The 18,943-nt window shown below is 47.0% G+C and overlaps 2 protein-coding genes and 1 pseudogene across 3 annotated transcripts in view; 1 reads left to right on the top strand and 2 right to left on the bottom strand.

The window, feature by feature from the left end:
• Positions 1 to 13,556, bottom strand: part of LOC310791460 (ankyrin repeat and BTB/POZ domain-containing protein 2-like) — a gene marked incomplete at both ends in the record, with an annotated part of 49,182 nt that extends 35,626 nt beyond the window's left edge. Inside the window, 3 exons of the mRNA XM_083653150.1 lie at positions 7,656 to 8,047; positions 10,369 to 10,485; positions 13,189 to 13,556. Of these exons, the coding sequence (XP_083509276.1) occupies positions 7,656 to 8,047; positions 10,369 to 10,485; positions 13,189 to 13,556 (877 nt within the window). The remainder of the gene's footprint in view (positions 1 to 7,655; positions 8,048 to 10,368; positions 10,486 to 13,188) is intronic.
• LOC310791087 (kelch-like protein 10) lies at positions 630 to 2,432 on the top strand (the record flags this gene model as incomplete). The annotated part of the gene is made up of 1 exon (XM_083652792.1): positions 630 to 2,432. One exon carries the CDS (start codon positions 630 to 632, stop codon positions 2,430 to 2,432), a length of 1,803 nt encoding a protein of 600 aa, XP_083508918.1.
• Positions 5,753 to 7,459, bottom strand: LOC310791086 (cyclin-dependent kinase 7 pseudogene; annotated as a pseudogene). The gene is made up of 2 exons: positions 7,450 to 7,459; positions 5,753 to 6,329 (listed from the first exon to the last, which is right to left on the bottom strand). The product of its transcript is annotated as a cyclin-dependent kinase 7 pseudogene (transcript).
• Positions 13,557 to 18,943: the final 5,387 nt, after the last annotated feature.

Genomic DNA, 18,943 nt, shown 5'->3' with positions numbered 1-18,943 from the left:
AGAGAAGGCAGAAACTCTGCGGCCGATATCTCAGGCAACTGACACAAAACGATATAGATGGATAAATAGCACTACAGGTGAGAGGGAATATATGTATTTTGGATTTTAGAGTGAGCTGTTCCTTCCTCGATGTAAAAAGAGAGGATGTCGCAGACAGCTCGGCCTGGTGGCCAGTGCTTAGCTAGATTTAGCCACAGTGGCTCTGGATTTAGCTAGGCACATTCTCTGTAAAGGGGTTGTGACAGATGATGTCATAGACATTGTGACATTGCAGTGATGTCACAGATGACCCCTATGCATCACAGATGTAACTTATGCATAGACACGATAGTGATGAGGATTTAATAACCGGTGATGTCAGAGAGAGCATACACATTGAAACATCAGTGACTCAACAGTGACATAATTGGTGATGAGGATTTGTGACATCACTGATTATGTCACAATGGCTCTGTGCATAAGTAGAGAAGGATTTATGATCTCACTGATGATCACCACGCTTCTCTGTCCGCAGTTGATTTGTCATAGACACCGATGATGTCATGGACATTCTCACATCAGCAGCGATGTCATCGGTGATAAGTATATAAGGGTAGGATCGCTAAGCTGAGACAGGTATGTCAAACAATATGTATGAAGAAAAAGCAAGTTCAGTCCTTAATGAGCTGCGTGTGGAGGGGTCACTGTGTGACGCGGTGATCAGAGTCGATGGCGTTGAATTCAACACGCACAAGAACATCCTCTGCACCTGCAGCGAATACTTCCGCTCTCTCTTCACCCAAGGCTTGACATCCAAGGACAACATCTACGACATCCCCCACCCTGTGTCGGCCAACATGGTGCGACTAATCATAAAATACATCTATATCCGCACTGTCCACGTGACCAAGGGCAACGTGAAGGAGCTGTTGCAAGCAGCGCACTACCTAGGTGTCATGGGCGTCATACGCGCCTGCTGTGAATTCCTGGTGGCGCAGCTCTCCCCGGAGAACTCCATTGACACCTTTAAGGTGGTGCACCTCTACTGCCCGGACCTCAGTGGCAAGGCCTTTCTCTTCATCCTGGCCAACTTTGAGGAGATCGCCACGGTCTCCGAGGAGTTCCTGGAACTCTCTCTGGAGCAGCTGGCGGACATCCTGGGGCGGGACGACCTGAACGTGAGGCAGGAGAGCAGGGCATTTGAGGCCACGCTCCGCTGGATCGCCCACTCGCCTGAGGAGCGTAAAGGTCACATCTCCGTGCTGCTGCCCAAGATCCGCCTGGCCTTGATGGACACCAACTACTTCATCAACCAGGTGAAGAACAACAGTCTGGTTAAGGAAAATGCGGCATGCACGCCGGTCATCATTGAGGCGGAGAGAGCCATGCATGATGTCACCGCCAACAGAGACATCGATGCTAAGGTGGCCAATCTGACTCGCCCGCGCCTGCCTCATTGCATCCTGTTGGCTATCGGAGGCTGGAGCGGCCCCAAACCAACCAGTGAAATTGAGGTATATGATCCCCGTGCCGACCTCTGGGTCGATGTAGCAAACCTTGGGGACCCTCCCCGGGCTTACCACGGCACCGTTTTCCTCGATGGCGCTGTGTACCGTGTTGGCGGTTTCGACTCCGTTGAGCAGTTCAGCACTGTGCATAAGTTCGACCTCTGTACCCGCACCTGGCAGGAGGTGGCGCCCATGCGTGATAAACGCTGCTACGTCAGTGTGGCAGTACTGAATGGCAACATCTATGCCATGGGAGGCCACGACGGACACACCCGGCACCACAACGCCGAGCGCTATGATCCTCAGACCAACCAGTGGACTCTGCTCGAGCACATGAACGAGCGGAGGAGCGACGCCAGCGCCACGGTGCTCCACGGCAAGGTGTACATCTGTGGCGGTTTCACTGGGGAAGATTGTGTCGATACAGCTGAGTGCTACAACGCAGACACCAACCAGTGGACGATGATCGCCCGCATGAAGAGCAAGCGCAGCGGCTTGGGCGTCATCGCCTACGGACAGCGCGTCTACGCGGTGGGCGGCTACGACGGCACCAACCGCCTGACCAGCGTCGAGGCCTACAACCCGCTGACCAACACGTGGAGCGCCATGCCCGCCATGCTGAGTCCGCGCAGCAACTTTGGCATCGAGGTGGTGGACGACCAGCTGCTGGTGTGCGGCGGCTACGATGGCAGGAGCACCTGCAACAGCGTGGAGTGCTTCGACAGGCACACCAACAGGTGGCACGAGGTCGACAACATGAGGATCTCGCGCAGCGCGCTCAACTGCTGCGTGGCACACGGGCTGCCCAACATCGCTGAGTACGCGGCACCTCGCGACGCCCTGCCGGGCAGGGCCCCGAGGCGCGAGCGGGGCAAGGGGGAGCCAGTCGCCGCTCCCCTTGACGCGCTCCCCTCCATGCTCCCCTCGCCCCCTCACTCCCCCTGACCCATCGCCATCTAACATCTGGATACTCCTGTCTTTAGACCAGTCCTGCACCTCGGCATATATAGACTGTAGCTTTGCCTTGATTGGCTCTTCATCCATGCCATGTCATATGTAACAGTAACAGTGGGGAGGGGGGGGGGGGGGAGGAGCTCTAAAGCTTAATTTATACTTATTAGAAAGTGCCGCTCAGCACATGGTCGCAGACGCAACGCGGTAGCATGTATCGAAAACAAGAAATGTGATAGGAAACAGCTTTAGTGAATTTGTAACCAAACTCCATTCAAAAACATGCCGTTTTAACAGAGTCCATTCCGACAACGAGGGGGTGGCATTGTGCCAAAAATGAGGCAGTCAAAATAGTGGTCGCACCGTCGTCAATCACTGTGGGTGATTTATTTTACAAGTGGCATTCAAGTCATATCTGACTAGTTTTAAATGTATTTCTCCCCACAAAAGTTTGACAGCCTATCAGTAAGTCAGCTCCTATCCTCTCCGCAGTCGGGACACACAGTCACACAACACTGCCTGCCTCAAATGGCTGCCTCACACAATAGAATTGGCTGCATCACGTTAGCGACAAATCTGGAGACTTCAAAAAACATGCCGTTTTAACGGAGTCCATTCCGACAATGAGGGGTGGCAATGTGCCAAAAATGAGCGCTTCGCCTTTGTTAGGCTACATAAAGCCGCCCAGTCAAAATAGTGGTCGGACTGTCGTCAATCACTGTGGGTGATTTATTTTACAAGTGGCATTCAAGTCATATCTGACTAGTTTTAAATGTATTTCTCCCCACAAAAGTTAGGCTTTTTCTGACATGGGAGCAAGCAAGCAGCGCAGCAGTAAGCGTCCCTCCTGATGCACTGGACCTGGCTGCCTGCAGCTGAAGCGCGTTGGGATCACACGGCCAAACAATTCAAGCCGTTTTTGCAGCACTTGAGGAAACCGTGAGTTTGCTCGTTGATATAAGCGATTGCCCGAACGATTCATTAATTAATAAACTAGTGAACGTGAAGTGAGTCACGAAGAGCCACACCCGCCCACTCAGACGGATCTGCGGATAATGACCTGCCACTGTTTAACATGAGCTGCAATTGCGTGGAAGCGGATCTTATACCGGCGGTCGAGGTGAATAAGATACGGACTCGCGGGAGTGCGCGTAGGCCGGCTAATTGTTGTTTAACATGCAGGCCAACCGGCTAGGAGCATGTTATAATACGGATTCCACTGCATGTTAAGAAGTGGCTATGGAGAGCTACAACAGTTGGCAGGAGGCAGACAAATGAGGCTCCTCACCGCCCCCTGCAGGCAATATCACAGACAGTGATGAGGTCACAAATCACTGATGAGCTCATACAGTACTAGACAGCTCCACTGATTTAACTACTATAGTTAAATCAGGAGAGACTAGAGACCAGTGAATGAATACGATAATATTTATTACAATAGTGAATGAATGATGAATTACAGAAAATATGATGAGAATTAGGTATTGTTAATAGTCTTTGGTGCTTAGACACCACAGGGAGATATTGAGATAGAGCTGCATCAGCCATGAGCAGCAGCCAGATAGATCCACCTGTAGAGTCTAGATACTGGTGGTGGTGATGGTGATGCCTCTCCTTCTGAGACTGATGAGACTCTTCAGACTGAAGAATCTGATGGGTCTGTGAAGACTGGGTGGAGAAGGTGAGGTGGAGGGAGCAAGACTGTCAGCAGCAAAGTTGGGAGGCTGAATGGGGTAGAATAAAGCATGTTTAAGAGGACAACAGCCATGTGATTGGCTTACAATGGGGGGGGGGGGGGGGTGAAAAGCAATGTGATTGGCTTACAATGGAGGTATATGGGGTGAGAGGTGATGTGACGCTATGCTATTGGATAAAAGAGACCGGGTGGCAAACAGCTAATTATTCAATTGAAGTCCGGAAGTTGACAGGTTTATTTTGAGCGTGTGAGCGGATTTGAAGGGGTGGAGAAAATAAGAATTGAACTGAGGAAGCGTAAAGTGCAGATTATAGTCTTCCTGACTGAACCTTCGTTAGAACTCCATTGATGTCAACTACTACTATAGTGATGTCATAACACTGATGATTTCATCAATCACTGCTGATGTCACAGACAGTGATGATAAATCACTGAATGACTGGACACAGCACTAGTATAATGTTGTCATATAATAGTGTATAATAATAATAATTATAGCTGCTGCGCAGCAATGGGTCGTGGCCGGGCAAGTCTCAAGGCTTTGATGATAGACCATAAGGTTCAGAAGTTATGGACCAGAATGTAAAGAGGGCTGTTATAGCTCCACCATCTGCTCAATTTGTGTAATTCTTTCGTGTAGAATAAAAGGCCCCTCTGTGCACCTCCCTACCAAGTTTCGTAGCTGTAGCTGTTATGGTTTCTGAATTACAGCTAATTTACTGCAAGATTTTTCGAAACCCCATGCAAGTCAATGGGGAAAAAAAATATTATGACATCACAATTGCTCGAGTGACATCAGTGATGGCATCACAATTGCTTGACTGACTGATGACATCACAAATACAACCTAATTGCCAAATGTAACAAGATTTTTCGAAACCCCATGCAAGTCAATGGGGGAAAAAAATATTATGACATCACAATTGCTCGAGTGACATTAGTGATGGCATCACAATTGCTTGACTGACTGATGACATCACAAATACAACCTAATTGCCAAAGGTAATTAAGGTAATTAGGCTATACACGGGGCCAGAATTCAACGTTTTGATGCACTGTGGGCTCAATTTTTGACCGATCAAAAATCTGGTTCGATACTTTTATGTAGAACAGTCTAACGATGCAGATACTGAAGTTTGGTGTCGTTTGAAGAAAAAATGTGGGAGGAGTAGGGTTTAATCGTTTTTGCAGTTTTTGCAGTTTTGCGGTCTTTAAACTTCATAATTGGCCATAGGTTGCATTGTACAAAGGTTTCCCCTCATTTAGGCGCACATTTCGGTGAAAGTTGCAAAGCCGTAGCACGTATGCCTGATTTTTTATGAATTTTTTTAAGTTTTAAACTTTAGACGGTCGCTGTCGTGCCACCGTTAGGACTATTGGCCCCAAATTTGTGTCAAAGACGTTTGGCATGGGACTGGACCTTTGTGCAAAGTTTGGTTAGTTTTCATCCATGGGAAGTCAAACTTCCCGGGAGGATGAAGAATAATGGCAAATACAAGAAGTGGCCTGGCCGCTTCGCTGGCCCGGCCACTAATAATAATAATAATGTGTTAATGCCAGATAATAATGTAATATTATATCATGTTAATGTCAGATAATAGTGTTTAATATGTTAATGTCAGATAATGAATGGTAACCAAAGGACTAACTCTGCCAAGATGGCAGCCCGTTGCCCCACATGTCGACACCCATACCGTACATCGTGGCACCAAACAGGAGCTCGGGGGGAGCGCTACCACCTGGTAACAGCTGTGTGTAGACTGTCAGGGCTGTGGCCAATGCTATAGCCAAACCAAAAATTAGCCAATTTCAACACTCCATTGCCATCTAACAGCAGGTTCTTGGGTTTCAGATCCCTGTGTGGGAAGGACCCGGTTGTAGTGCATGTATTGCATCCCCTGTAGAGTGATGGGGATGTAGGCTTTGATGTTGGCTGGAGTCAGCACTAGGCTGGTGTCTTTGATGATCACCTCCAGATCTGTCTCCATGAAATCAAACAACCAGACAAGGCAGATGGTGGATTTGTGTTCAAAGGCATCCAGGAGCCCAATGACATTTTGTGCGGTGCAACTCTTGCACTAGTTTGATCTCTCGAAGGGCAGTGCTGTCAATACCATCTTTAGCCTCGGTCCAAACTTGATTTTCTGTTGTTGTTTTTGTTTTTGTTTTGCCTTTATTTGATAGGACAGTACGTGCTAGACAGCGACAGGAAAGCAGGGAGGGAGAGAGGGGAAGACATGCAAGCAAACGACCGCAGGTCGGATTCGAACCCGGGGTCGGCTGCGTGAAGGACTAAAGGCCGTTTCACACTGGTGCGGATCTCCGTGCGAATAATCGGCACAGACATTCGCAAAAAAATGTTTTAATTAGTTGTAATTGAAGCTTGCACACCGCGGCCGAACATTCGTGCGGCATTTTATTTTTCCGGATAGACATTGACGGCCGCGGATTTCCGCCTGCGGAAAATACGTTTGACCAATGAAATCCATTGTTTACAGCTGATGTCATACCTCCACTACTCTTGCCGAACCTCATCAATTTGGTTTATCAACATCCAATTTTATACAAACACCATGACGATCAACACCGAAATTAAGGACAATAGATCTTCAGATCGCCCAGCAGCTGGGATTCACTGAAGATGGTAATGTTGCTGAAACGAATTCCTACTTGCTAACGTTGTAAACCACTGTTGTAAATGGATGGAGCTAATGTTAGCCACTTGTATCCAAGTGCTAACTAGCAGTTTAGCATCAAATTTGGGGTCCGCTGCTCCTGCCTCCATTTCAGTGAAATGGACGGCAATTTCACTGCCTCCCTCCAGTTGCTTTTCATGGCTCGTCTCGCTGCTGTGTCTGTCTGTCTGTGTCTGACGTTAGCCGACTGGTAGCTAGCTTGCACAAGTAGGCGGTGCCGTCCTACTAGACGGGAGCCGGGGAGGGACATTAACTACTGGTTACACTGAACACTGTTTTTCCGCTGCGGAAAATGAATGTGGGACTGCGAATAATTCGCACCGGACCTGTGTGTATAGGTTGCAATGCGGAAAATTCGCACGGAATTTCGTACCACATTTCGCCTCTGCATTCGCACCGCATCTGTATGAAATGGCCTTTAGTCTGCTGAGTCTGTCTCATGTAGCAACTAGCTAGCAGCTAGCGGGTGTAGTTCGGTCAAAGGGAAATAGTCCCTCCATGAAACTGCTCATAACAAGGTCTGTGGATTATCTTGAGTAACGGGCTCATGATTTCTGGAAAGAGACACTGCTGTTGAGTTTATCAAATGTATTTCTTTGGCACTTTGAGCACCACAAGCCAAGTTCCATCCGGGTCCATTGTATTGGAGAGAAGGCAGAAACTCTGCGGCCGATATCTCAGGCAACTGACACAAAACGATATAGATGGATAAATAGCACTACAGGTGAGAGGGAATATATGCATTTTGGATTTTAGGGTGAGCTGTTCCTTCCTCGATGTAAAAAGAGAGGAAAGTTGTTGTCGTCATGAGATAGTTGAACTCACCATTGGCGTTCCTGCCACAGATCAGGTGCTCGCAGCCATGTAGCAGCCCCCACAGCTCGGCGTCCTGGCTCACGGTTCCCTCCAGCAGCTCGGCGCTCACCGGGCGGCAGCCCCCGCCTGCTGCCTCCTCCCCGGGCAGCAGCAGCGTGCGCGCCTGCTGCTGCTGCAGAGCCCGGCCTGCCACCTCCTCGGCCAGCCTCTCCACACACGCCGTCAGGCACACGGCCGCGTACTCGTGCACGCGCACCGACACGCGCGTCTCCACCATCCAGCTGAAGAAGCGGCCCACGGAGAGCCTCAGGCCGCAGCGCGCAGACTTGCCCCGCTGACGCACCGTGTCCCCGGAGCTCATGCAGTGCAGGGACACCGCCGACACTGCCGAGGAGCCACACCTGCAGGCGGAAATATTATGTGTCACTACGAGACAGCCTGGTCGCCAGAACAAAAGGTTGTCATTGTACATCTCTGAAATTAGAGATGCAACGGTATGAAAAATAATCACGATTATCATGACCAAAATGATCACGGTTATCGTATTATCACATTATCACGGTATTCGTAAAAAAAATGCTGAAAATGTTCAAAAAGTACTGAGACTCACTGAAATAATTTATATTAATAATATATATAAGTTTTATATTGAAAACTCAGACCCAAAAAGGATTGATACACTCACTGAAATCATTTCTCCAAGGCTGCACGTTTGCATCTGGGAGACTGTTGCCAACTTTGGTTGATGATGGACAGTATTTACCATGTTTTTCAAAGCACTGTAATCACGGTACCACGGTAATCACGGTACCACGGTTTTAATGATAATGAAAATTTTAAACGGTACGGTTATCGTAAGGAATTTGATCACGGTTATCATTAAAACCGGTTAGCGTTACATCCCTACAGTTCAAAATACATACTACAGCATGCGCTGGGACGCGTCATCAGTGATGTTAACTGGGGTCGTAAGGTGTTTCGGGTCTTTCGAACATCATACACCCTCGCCCAGTAGACCCAGCCGAGGCCGATTAAGACCCCGACCCGCGTCCCGGAAGCAGCCGCTCACGGATCAGCCTTCCTACTCTGTCTGCAACGTTGCCCGCGGAAGGGTTGATCACGCCCAATCCGCTGCAATAGAGCTAGTGCTACACCGCAGCATTGAAAGATCCTTCGGTGCATGGAGGGCTAAGGCTCTGTGGGTGAATCCAGGCCGCGCTCCTCCTTCGTCTCACCAGACCCTCCCAAAAGGCAATCCTACTATGCCGCACCATAGGCAAAGAGGATGCCTCAAGAGGGCCTGTGCGCTGCACGTCATTCGCCTGCGCCGAACACCTCGCTCTAGCCTGAAGGACCCCAGGCCGCGCCGATCTTTACACAGCTTTTCAGGAGGCTAATCCGTAGCGTTTGTGGATTTCTCCCTCACGAGAGAGCCAGGCTGGGGTGCTAAACCCATCCCGTACCGGGTGCCGTCTCTCCGATCGTCAACTGTCTCTCCAGCTTGTCACCAAACTATACTTGGTTGTCACCTAGACCAGTGGTTCCCAACCTTTTTTGTCTTATGTACCCCTTGAGCTGTTTTTCCATGACAATAGTACCCCTCACTCATGCGTGTTGATGATTACATACAAGTAAATCTATACAAAATATATGTTTCACTGAACTGCCGGTGTTTGGGCTTTTTAGTTGTTGTTTTTTGCCATTATCAGTAGCAGAACAGTGTAGCAGTTGACACTTAAAAGCAGAACTAGTTGCGGCACACACATCACATTTTAACAATGGGCTTATGAAATGACTTGGAATATATATATTTATTTATCATTTTGGAAGTAAATTGTATTCCCCAATCATTCCAAGTACCCCCTGCAAGCTGCTCAAGTACCCCTAGGGGTACACGTACCCCTGGTTGGGAATCACTGACCTAGACTACTGGACTGTTAAAGCGGATAAAGCTGCTTTTGGGGTTTCTCATTCCCTTGTTGACTGTTCAATGGCAGATGTATTATTTGAGTGAGTTGCAGTTTTGTTCTAGTTATTATTATTGTTTCCCCTGTGCATTGATTGAATGAGTATTTTTGATTTGACTTAGATTTCTCAATTACTTTTGTTTAGTTAAAGCTGTTGTTTCCCTTTGTTCTTTATCTAAGCCTTTTATCATTATTTGTTTCTGTTCTAGACACAAATCATCTGATCATCTCTCAACATCAACTTCAACCATCGCGGGATTCGAAGACAAAATAAACAGCCTTGAGAACGTTCCTCTTCACTCTGACCCGTGTCCCACGTGCTGATCGGCTAGAAAAGTAACCCACATTTAGTCAGTGTTGTTCACTTGTGATTCTGAATATAGCTGAATCGCTGCTTTGTCCAAATAAAACTCTTTTTATACGGATTTGGAGAAATGAATGGGCCTGTTGGCTGAGAAGAGATGTGGCCCTCAGAAGACTTGGGGCCCCTCAGTCTTCACATAGCAAAGTTAAAGGAAGTCCAACAATGGAGACGTCTCCATATCTGAATATCTGCAGCCCGGCCGGACTTCTAGGCCACCCACCCACTTTACGCGCCTGGCTCACATTCGTCTGTCGCCTTCCCATCGCATCGCTAGATGCTCTCTAGTTTTTTTTATGCAATTATTCAGGTTGAGCAACTCAAATCCAAATATAAATCATTCAAATTCAGTTTCTTAGTGACAGATATTTCTGCTCATAATAGGCCTACTCACATCTCCGCCAGGCTCCAGCTCAGCACCAGGCTCACTGCGCTCTGGACCTCCTGGCGTGTGCACCGCCTGTGGAGCTCGCTCAACCGCTGAGTCTCTCTGGAGATCCGAACCAAGGCCCTGCAGCAGCAGGAGGGGTGGTGGAAGTCAAGTCAAGTCAAGTATATTTGTATAGCACATTTCATACACAGAGGCAATTCAAAGTGCTTCACATAAAATGGTTGACACAAGAATATAAAAGAATAAAAGAAGAGAATAAAATGGACATTTAAAAGCAGCACAACAGAACTTTAAGAAAGAGCATAAAGAGTGCATTAACTCATTCACCGCCAGTTTAGGACTGCCAATATTTAGCACAGGCCAAAGATTTTCATAATTGTTGGTCATCTTTCAAGACCCACAGTAAATTATCTATTAGCACCAGAGTGATTTGCAATACCTCAAAATGAAGATGTACGTCTCTGGGTTCACCAGGAAAAAAAAAGTGAGCTTTTAGCATGTTCTGTACTCTACTTATAGCCATTTATATACACCCTGTTTTCACCCAAAAAGTCTCTGTCAGAAAAGAAATTGCAGAAAATGGCATTTATGTACACAGCACACAATATCAGGCAGAACTCGCTCTCAATTCTTTTATTTTGAACTGTATTGACATCAGACATGTAAATATTATTCATTATGACACAAATGACAAAAAAAAAAAATATATATATATATATATATATATATGAAGTGCTTTTTTTACATTCAACAATACAGTTTGCTCAGTGTGAGTGAGTGTACAGACAGACACACAGACAGACAGACAGACAGACAGACAGACAGACAGACAGACACACCGACAGACAGACAGACAGACAGACAGACAGACAGACACACACACACACACACACACACACACACACACACACACACACACGATCCCCCTTTTAGATTTCTAACCCCACTTAGGATAAGCAATAACCACGCCCTGTGGCGCTGGGATTGGCCAGGAGCAACACTGGAGGGAAAGCCATTTATGTGGCGAGGCTGTGTGGAGGAGGAGAACAGCTTCTCCTCCTCCACACAGTTGTGACTCCGTCTCGTCTCTTTCGGGCTGGCACACAGTGTACAGACAGACACACAGACAGACAGACAGACAGACAGACAGACACACCGACAGACACACCGACAGACAGACAGACAGACAGACAGACAGACGGACCAGGATCGATCATGTTGGTCACGGGTTTGACTACTGCGGTTTCGATGTCCGCTGCTGTGCAGCAAGTCGATCAGCTCTGCAGCGCGGCGAGGGGGCATTTAAATGGCGTTTCTCCTCTGCAACAAGGAAGCGCGTTTCCTTTCCACCTTCTTCCTAATTTCAAACAACAGCTGCGGTATGTGTTTGATAACGTGCTGTCGGCTTGAGTTTGAGGTTAGGGACCCGAAACTATGTCACAGGCTGGGTAAGTGTTTCAACTATGCGCTGCACTCATAAAAACAAAAACACGTCAAACACGTCATTGGCGGGGAGGGCTATTTCTGATAACACGTCAAAGACATCATTGGCGGTGAATGAGTTAAGCGACAGGCGCAGCAGTTACAAAAAGAGCTAAAAACTTATAGAGGACTCATTGGGTTTGCATAATAGAATAAATCAATTACGAATCAAAGTAACGCCAATTAAATGATAAAACAACTAGATGTGATGCAAATGCATGTGAATTGGAAAAGAATAGTGAACTGGCAAGTGATTTGATTAAAATTGTGGTGATCTGATAAAAACAGAGATTTTTTTTTATCATTTCTCTATCACTGAGCATTGTCATTTCGGCCAAGGGTTTTCAAAGTGGGAGGCAGAGCTCTCCCCAGCGGAGCTCCAGGCAGTTTCAGGGGAGGCTCCGTGAATGGAAGTGAAACAAATTTACAGTTTGTTCCACTTTCCCAAAGTTAGAAACTAATAAATGCCTTCAGACAGACTTTTCCCCCCATGTATTTGGTGTAGTCTGAAGTATGTCAATATCCGACCATCTTGGCACAACTGCTGAGTGTCTATGGGATAAAATAACAATGGGCATAGAGGCATAGAGGAATTGAGCGATGGGTGCGCATTTCTCCAAGCTTTGTCTGGGGGGAGGCCCACAGTTTCACACTTTGAAAACCCCTGATGTGTAGGCTATCATTTAAGGTGAGCCTCAGAAGGGAAGTAACCGAAATTAAAGTTAGAGGTGCTGAAATGAATAAATGCAGGAACTCAAACAGGCCTTGATAGCCTAAATTGTCAGGCTTTGGAGTGATTTAATTATAATTTGCCTGAGTAGTTTGTTACTTCATCCCTTTCATCATATATAGCCTATAGGTGAGATCCACTGAGGCTTGCCTTAACTGAAAATGGTTCTGTTTACCACCATTTTAATCAAATCACTCAGTTTTTCAATTCACATATGGCTGGACAAATGACAATTCAACAGGCTATTATTGTTTAAGTGTCTTTCAGTAGCCTACTAGAATTAACCTAGAATGATATGAAGATATTGTGACACATTTATGGTGTCTAAATTGATGATGACAAGCCAATTTTATTTAAAATCTAATCAAATTAGGTGTGGTATATTATTTGAAAAGCTCTCTCTAGCCTACCATTCCGTTCAATTAGATGAACATTAATTTGATTAGCCTATAGCTATTTAACGTGAGTTTGTATTGTATATTGAGAAAACATCTTATTCGTCCAGCCCTCATTCGCATCTCATGCTTTTCCCCATCGCCCTTGTTTTCAATTCACACGCATTTGCATCAGCATCACACCTAGTTTTATCATAATTGTTTGTTACTACGTACCTGCGCAGGAGGACCGACAGCCGGTGAACAGCGTCCGCGGTGAACGCCGCGTCCGATCCGGCCACTTTACGCACGACTTCCTGCAGCTCCCGCTCAGTCCAGGGGTACTCCTCCAGCTCCGGCAGGCAGGGACACCTGGTCAGGACGTCCTCCTCCTCCTCCGGCACCGTGCTCACCGTGTCCCAGCTGCCGTGCCTGCTGCACAGAGAGCCGGCTTGCTGCCACCAGGCTCCCCGCTGAGGAGGAGACTGCATCGACTTGCCCGAGGAGGATGGGCTGAGGGACGGGCACGAGTCCCCGGCCACATAGCCCGGGTCCAGGTCCAGGTTCAAGTCCTCCAGAGTTTTCAGCAACAGACTGCTCGGCATGACTGAAGGGCGGTCGATTTTTTTTTGTCTCCTTTTGTTTTTCTTATGTGCCAACTGCCAATAAATAACTTTATGCACAATCACAAGAAGACCACATATTTTGCACAAAAGTTATGTATTATGTAGGCATATAGCTAGCCTAGATTTCAGAAGTTGGAATGAAGGCAGACTGCCAAGAGCCGACAGCTGAACAAGTCTGGCTGCTTGTGCCAAAAGTTACCAAATATGAAGGATGAAAAGTGCATTACGCACGACGGACCAATCAGAGCCAGGGTCCAATAATGTAACGGCTCGGTTTACAACTGCCATACAGCGCCATCATGTGGACAGACACAGTCTGGTTAAAACGAATGCGAGGGATCAGCCGAGCATCATTTTGGTAAACAAACCGCGTCACTGGAGGGACATGACAATCATGGGACCCTACGCTATGGAACCAGCCTTGAATGTCTCACTCTAGGCCCGGCTATGTTGTTTAGCCTACATTTTAAAAACGGCACAGTTAACTTTGACACGAAATACATAGGCTATATTATAGGCTACATCAGACTCTTGAGAATGAGATACTTCTGCTCACTCAAAATGTGAAAAAAAAAATTACAGTAGGCTATGTCTGACCAGCACCCAGCATTGATGCCCCCCTAGACCACTGTCTAGACTAGAGTAGACTGAGCAGATAGGCAGCTCAGGTCTACAGATTCTGTTCTGTGCAGATAGCCTACTCATTTCATTTCAGGAAGGCAAGTAGCAATAAGCACTACTTGAGTTTGCGTTTCAGCGAGAAAGAGTTAGCCTATGAAAATGTTTTTATGCTGAGCCGGTGTCATGCCGAGTTTTGCACCCCCGTGTCCCGTGACCCCCTCTCAAGAGGAATTGAACCTGCCAAAAGAACCAGGACGGAGGAGAAAGAAAAGAAGACTAAAATAAGCCCCACCACCTCAGCTCACCCCAAACAACGACATCAGATCAACATGTGATGAAGGACTTGCCATTCCCTGTTGGGATCTATGAAAAGAATCGTATCCTTTAAGTGTTTTCTATCTCAGTTTTATATTGCTTGAATATATCTGTGTTTTAGTTCTATCCAGTGCCTTTACTGCTAAGTCCCGCCTCCTGCAGATTCCTATTGGGAGAATGGTCTAGACGGTCAGACTGTCAATCAATCCTCCGCGCAGGCTTCAGTTGCTACGGAGAGCTTCATGCAGACAGAAGTCCGTCAGATGCGACCTGTTCAATTGGTGAGCTGCTGCGATCTGTTTAGTTGATTTATAGCCGTTTGCTGGGCAGTTTGGACAGTGGAGGAGTGGTGGACCAGAGTGTGTGCGTCCATTGAGAGGCAAGTTTCTGTTCTGTTGCATGTTTAGAAGTTGTTTGGTGACGGTGGGTCTCTCCGTTCGTCTGCAGGACATGGATGGCAGAGATCGATAAGATGACCGTTGACTACACCGAAGCTGCAGAACCAAACGTTTGGAGCCGGTGACGCCAATTAACGTGACTTTACTTCGGCTGGAATTACAAGTCGCTAAGTCAATATTTGAGTGATAACGTGCATTTATCACCGCAGAAGCTGTTTGCATGCTTTTACTGGCAGCGGCCTTGACACCATGACCCGGCAAGGAAGTCTTTTGCAACCGTTGTAACGTTAGCGAAGTTATAATATGAGTTTTGTGGGGGCCTCTAAATTAGCTAACAGCTAACTGACGTTACTGGGGGGGGGGGGGGGGGGGGGCATCATTCCCAGCAGCACTGCCGAGACCCCACCCACCACTCCCAGCAGCACTGGTGAGACAACCACCATCTCTCCCAGCAGCACTGGTGAGACAACCACCATCTCTCCCAGCAGCACTGGTGAGACAACCACCATCTCTCCCAGCAGCACTGGTGAGACCCCGCCCATCACTCCCAGCAGCACTGCTGAGACCCCGCCCATCACTCCCAGCTGCACTGCTGAGACCCCGCCCATCACTCCCAGCAGCACTGCCGAGACCCCGCCCATCACTCCCAGCAGCACTGCTGAGACCCCGCCCATCACTCCCAGCAGCACTGCTGAGACCCCGCCCATCACTCCCAGCAGCACTGCCGAGACCCCGCCCATCACTCCCAGCAGCACTGCTTAGACCCCGCCCATCACTCCCAGCAGCACTGCCGAGACCCCGCCCATCACTCCCAGCTGCACTGCTGAGACCCCGCCCATCATTCCCAGCAGCACTGCCGAGACCCCGCCCACCACTCCCAGCAGCACTGGTGAGACAACCACCATCTCTCCCAGCAGCACTGCCGAGACACCACCCATCACTCCCAGCTGCACTGCCGAGACTCCGCCCACCACTCCCAGCTGCACTGCCGAGACCCCGCCCATCACTCCCAGCAGCACTGCCGAGACTCCGCCCACCACTCCCAGCTGCACTGCCGAGACCCCGCCCATCACTCCCAGCAGCACTGCCGAGACCCCGCCCACCACTCCCAGCTGCACTGCCAAGACCCCGCCCATCATTCCCAGCAGCACTGATGTTATTAAGCTAACTCCAATGCATATACTCCCCTTATAAATGTAGGCTAATGGGTTGAAATCACTCTGAATGTCAGAAGGATTCAAAAAAGAACTAAGAGAGCTACAGTTTTTTCCTATTTGGCCACACTTGATTTCGCAGTTTGTTTACTCCAGGAAGTCCACTTGAGAAATGAAAATGGCATTTCTAACTTCACTAAAAAGTGCGTAAACGCGGATTCCAGGTGGAGCGTGGGGGGGAGTATATTCATCTGGGGTGGGAATATTATGTGGGAATAAGAAGGACATGGAAATAAAAAAGTAGTTTTTCTCCTGTCCAGGGCAGGGTTTTTGTGGCCGACTTAAACTGGAAAGGGGAACAGATAAGAATAATCACTGTATATGCACACACACAACCTGCAGCCCGTAGGGAACTAGTGAATTCACTGGACACTTGTTTGATGACAAACAGAATTGTATTATGTTGCAGGTGATTTCAATACCGCACTAGATAAAGCAAGTAATGTGTTGCCTCGGTGAAGAGGCAAATCCCTGCTATGTAATCTTACCAAAAAGGAACCTGCGGCTTCACGTGGGAAAATAGCAGAGGGAACAGGAGTCGAATAGACTATGTTTTCATCCCACTGCACAAAAGTATGATCAGTTCAAATATCTCCTGTGTTTTACTCTCAGACCACAATTTTCTTTCCGTCACGATAGAATTAAAAACACCAAAATATGGCAAAGGCTATTGGAAGCTAAACAATGACGTATTATTAGACAAAGGATTCAGAGATAATTTTCGATTTTTGGGGGGAAAGATGTGTTGAGTTGAAGAGTTTATATCACTGGGTCACGGAGTGGTGGGACGACATAAAAAATAGAATAAAACAGTACATATATCCGATTTTTGTAAGGAAAGATCCAAAAATCAATATAAGTCCTTTTACAACTTACAAAAAGAGATTCAGAATGTATATGCCCAATACAACACATTGGGATCAAAGATAGATAGAGATATATTAACCTCGTTACAAAAGAAACAACAGGACCTGTTTGAACGGGGAGCCCAAACTTTTGCTTTCAAATTGCAGAGGGAGAAACGTGAAGAAGATGAGAAATGCTCTGCATACTTCTTTAAAACAGCACGTGCACAAGGGAAAAAGAGGGTAATGCAGGGATTAAAGAAAGAGAATGGTGACTTATGTGTGGATAGAGAGGAGATAGTGGGAATGGCTAGGCTAGCATTGTGGCAAACTCTTCCAAGTGGAAGATAGTGACAGGAAAAGGAAACTGTGTGTTTCCTATGCATTTTTCTGTAAGGAAACAAAATGATAGAATGCTTAGACAAAAGCATAGCACAGGAAATAAGACGGGAATTGGACAAAATAACTAAAAATAGAAGATATATGCCGCTCTAAAAACTATGACGGACAAAAAGGTACCAGATGATAGATGGGCTCACAGAGTTCTGTGTGTCATTTTGGGATGTAGGTCCGTGTATCATCCGGTCAATCATACAGTGAAATCTACAAATGTGGCAGAATGAACAGGAGCATCCGTGAGGGAGCGGTATCCTTGTTAGACAAAAAACTAAGATGACCCAACATTAGGCTACTAGCAAATTATCGGCCACTTACGATGTTGCGCGTGGATGGTCAAATCTCGAGTAAAGTCATCACTAAACCGTTTATCCACAGCTATGCCCTTTATCGTAGGAGTGGATCAAACAAGTGGGGTTAAGGTTAAGGGGAGAAAAGTCACATGGAACATCCAGCTACACGGAGACATTCTGGCCTACATAGAGAACAGAAACCCGTCGGCCATTTGTGTCGTCGGCCTAGAGATCAACAAAAAGCTGTCGACCGAGCCAACCTCTCCCCGATCATCTGTCAATATTTAAAAGAACAACCGAGAGGCCTTCGTCAAGGTTGTTCCTTATCCACTTTGCTTTATGTTTTATATGCAAAACAACCGTTGGCATGTGCGATCAGGGCGCGTACAACTATTAGAGGGATACCACTCCCAGGGGGTGAGGTTATAGAGGGATGCCACTCCCAGGGGGTTGAGGTTAGAGGGGTACCACTCCCAGGGTGTTTTGAAGGTGTTACAATATTCAGATGATACAATTGATGGATGACATCGTGGTGTTGGAGGATTTCTCCCTTGCTTCTGGATCTAAAATAAATAAAAATAAAACAAAATATATGTTCTTGGGAAAATGGAGTTGGAGGAGAGCTCTCATCGGGGGGGCTGAGTTTATGTACAGGCCCCATGGACGTATTGGGCGTAGGTTCTGGACACCCGGAGTGTGACAGATGCTACAACTGGTTCCAAAAATTAAATCTGGTCAATAAGAAAATTGGACTATGGAGAAATCGACAAATGACGTATCTTGGGAAGGTAATGGCGATTAAGGCAGATATTCTTCCAACCTTGCTACATTTATCCTGTGTGTTTCCTGTTGGTCGACTTCTCATGTGTTCCCAATGCACTTTTCTGTAAGGAAACCCCTGATTAAATCAATGTTAAATTTTTGGTGGGGAGGATATGAATATATAAAAAGAGAAATGGTTTATCAGGGCATAGAAGACGAAGAGACCTCTTAAATTAGATGCAAAAATCTGTAGAGTCTCTGTATGTTTCTACATGTTTCTATATCTCTGAATCAGTTGTTGCAAGTGTAATCTCAGTGGGAATAAGGCCCCAAACCCTGCTAATGGCTTTATAACAATGTTCAGGACCAGCTTTTTTTGGTATCAAGCATTGCATTTATTTATATTTATTTTTTTTCCATAAGGGGGGTATTTATTTCAGTTTACAAGTTTGAGAATCTGCCATGCTGAGTTTAGTTTCGCACCTTTAAGTTGAGTAAGAATGTATCCCTTTCTTCAGGTTT

Source organism: Poromitra crassiceps (assembly GCF_964638095.1).
Source record: "Poromitra crassiceps genome assembly, chromosome: 16".
In the NCBI taxonomy this organism is placed as follows: Eukaryota; Metazoa; Chordata; class Actinopteri; order Beryciformes; family Melamphaidae; genus Poromitra; species Poromitra crassiceps.
This window is presented reverse-complemented; position numbering and strand designations above follow the sequence as displayed.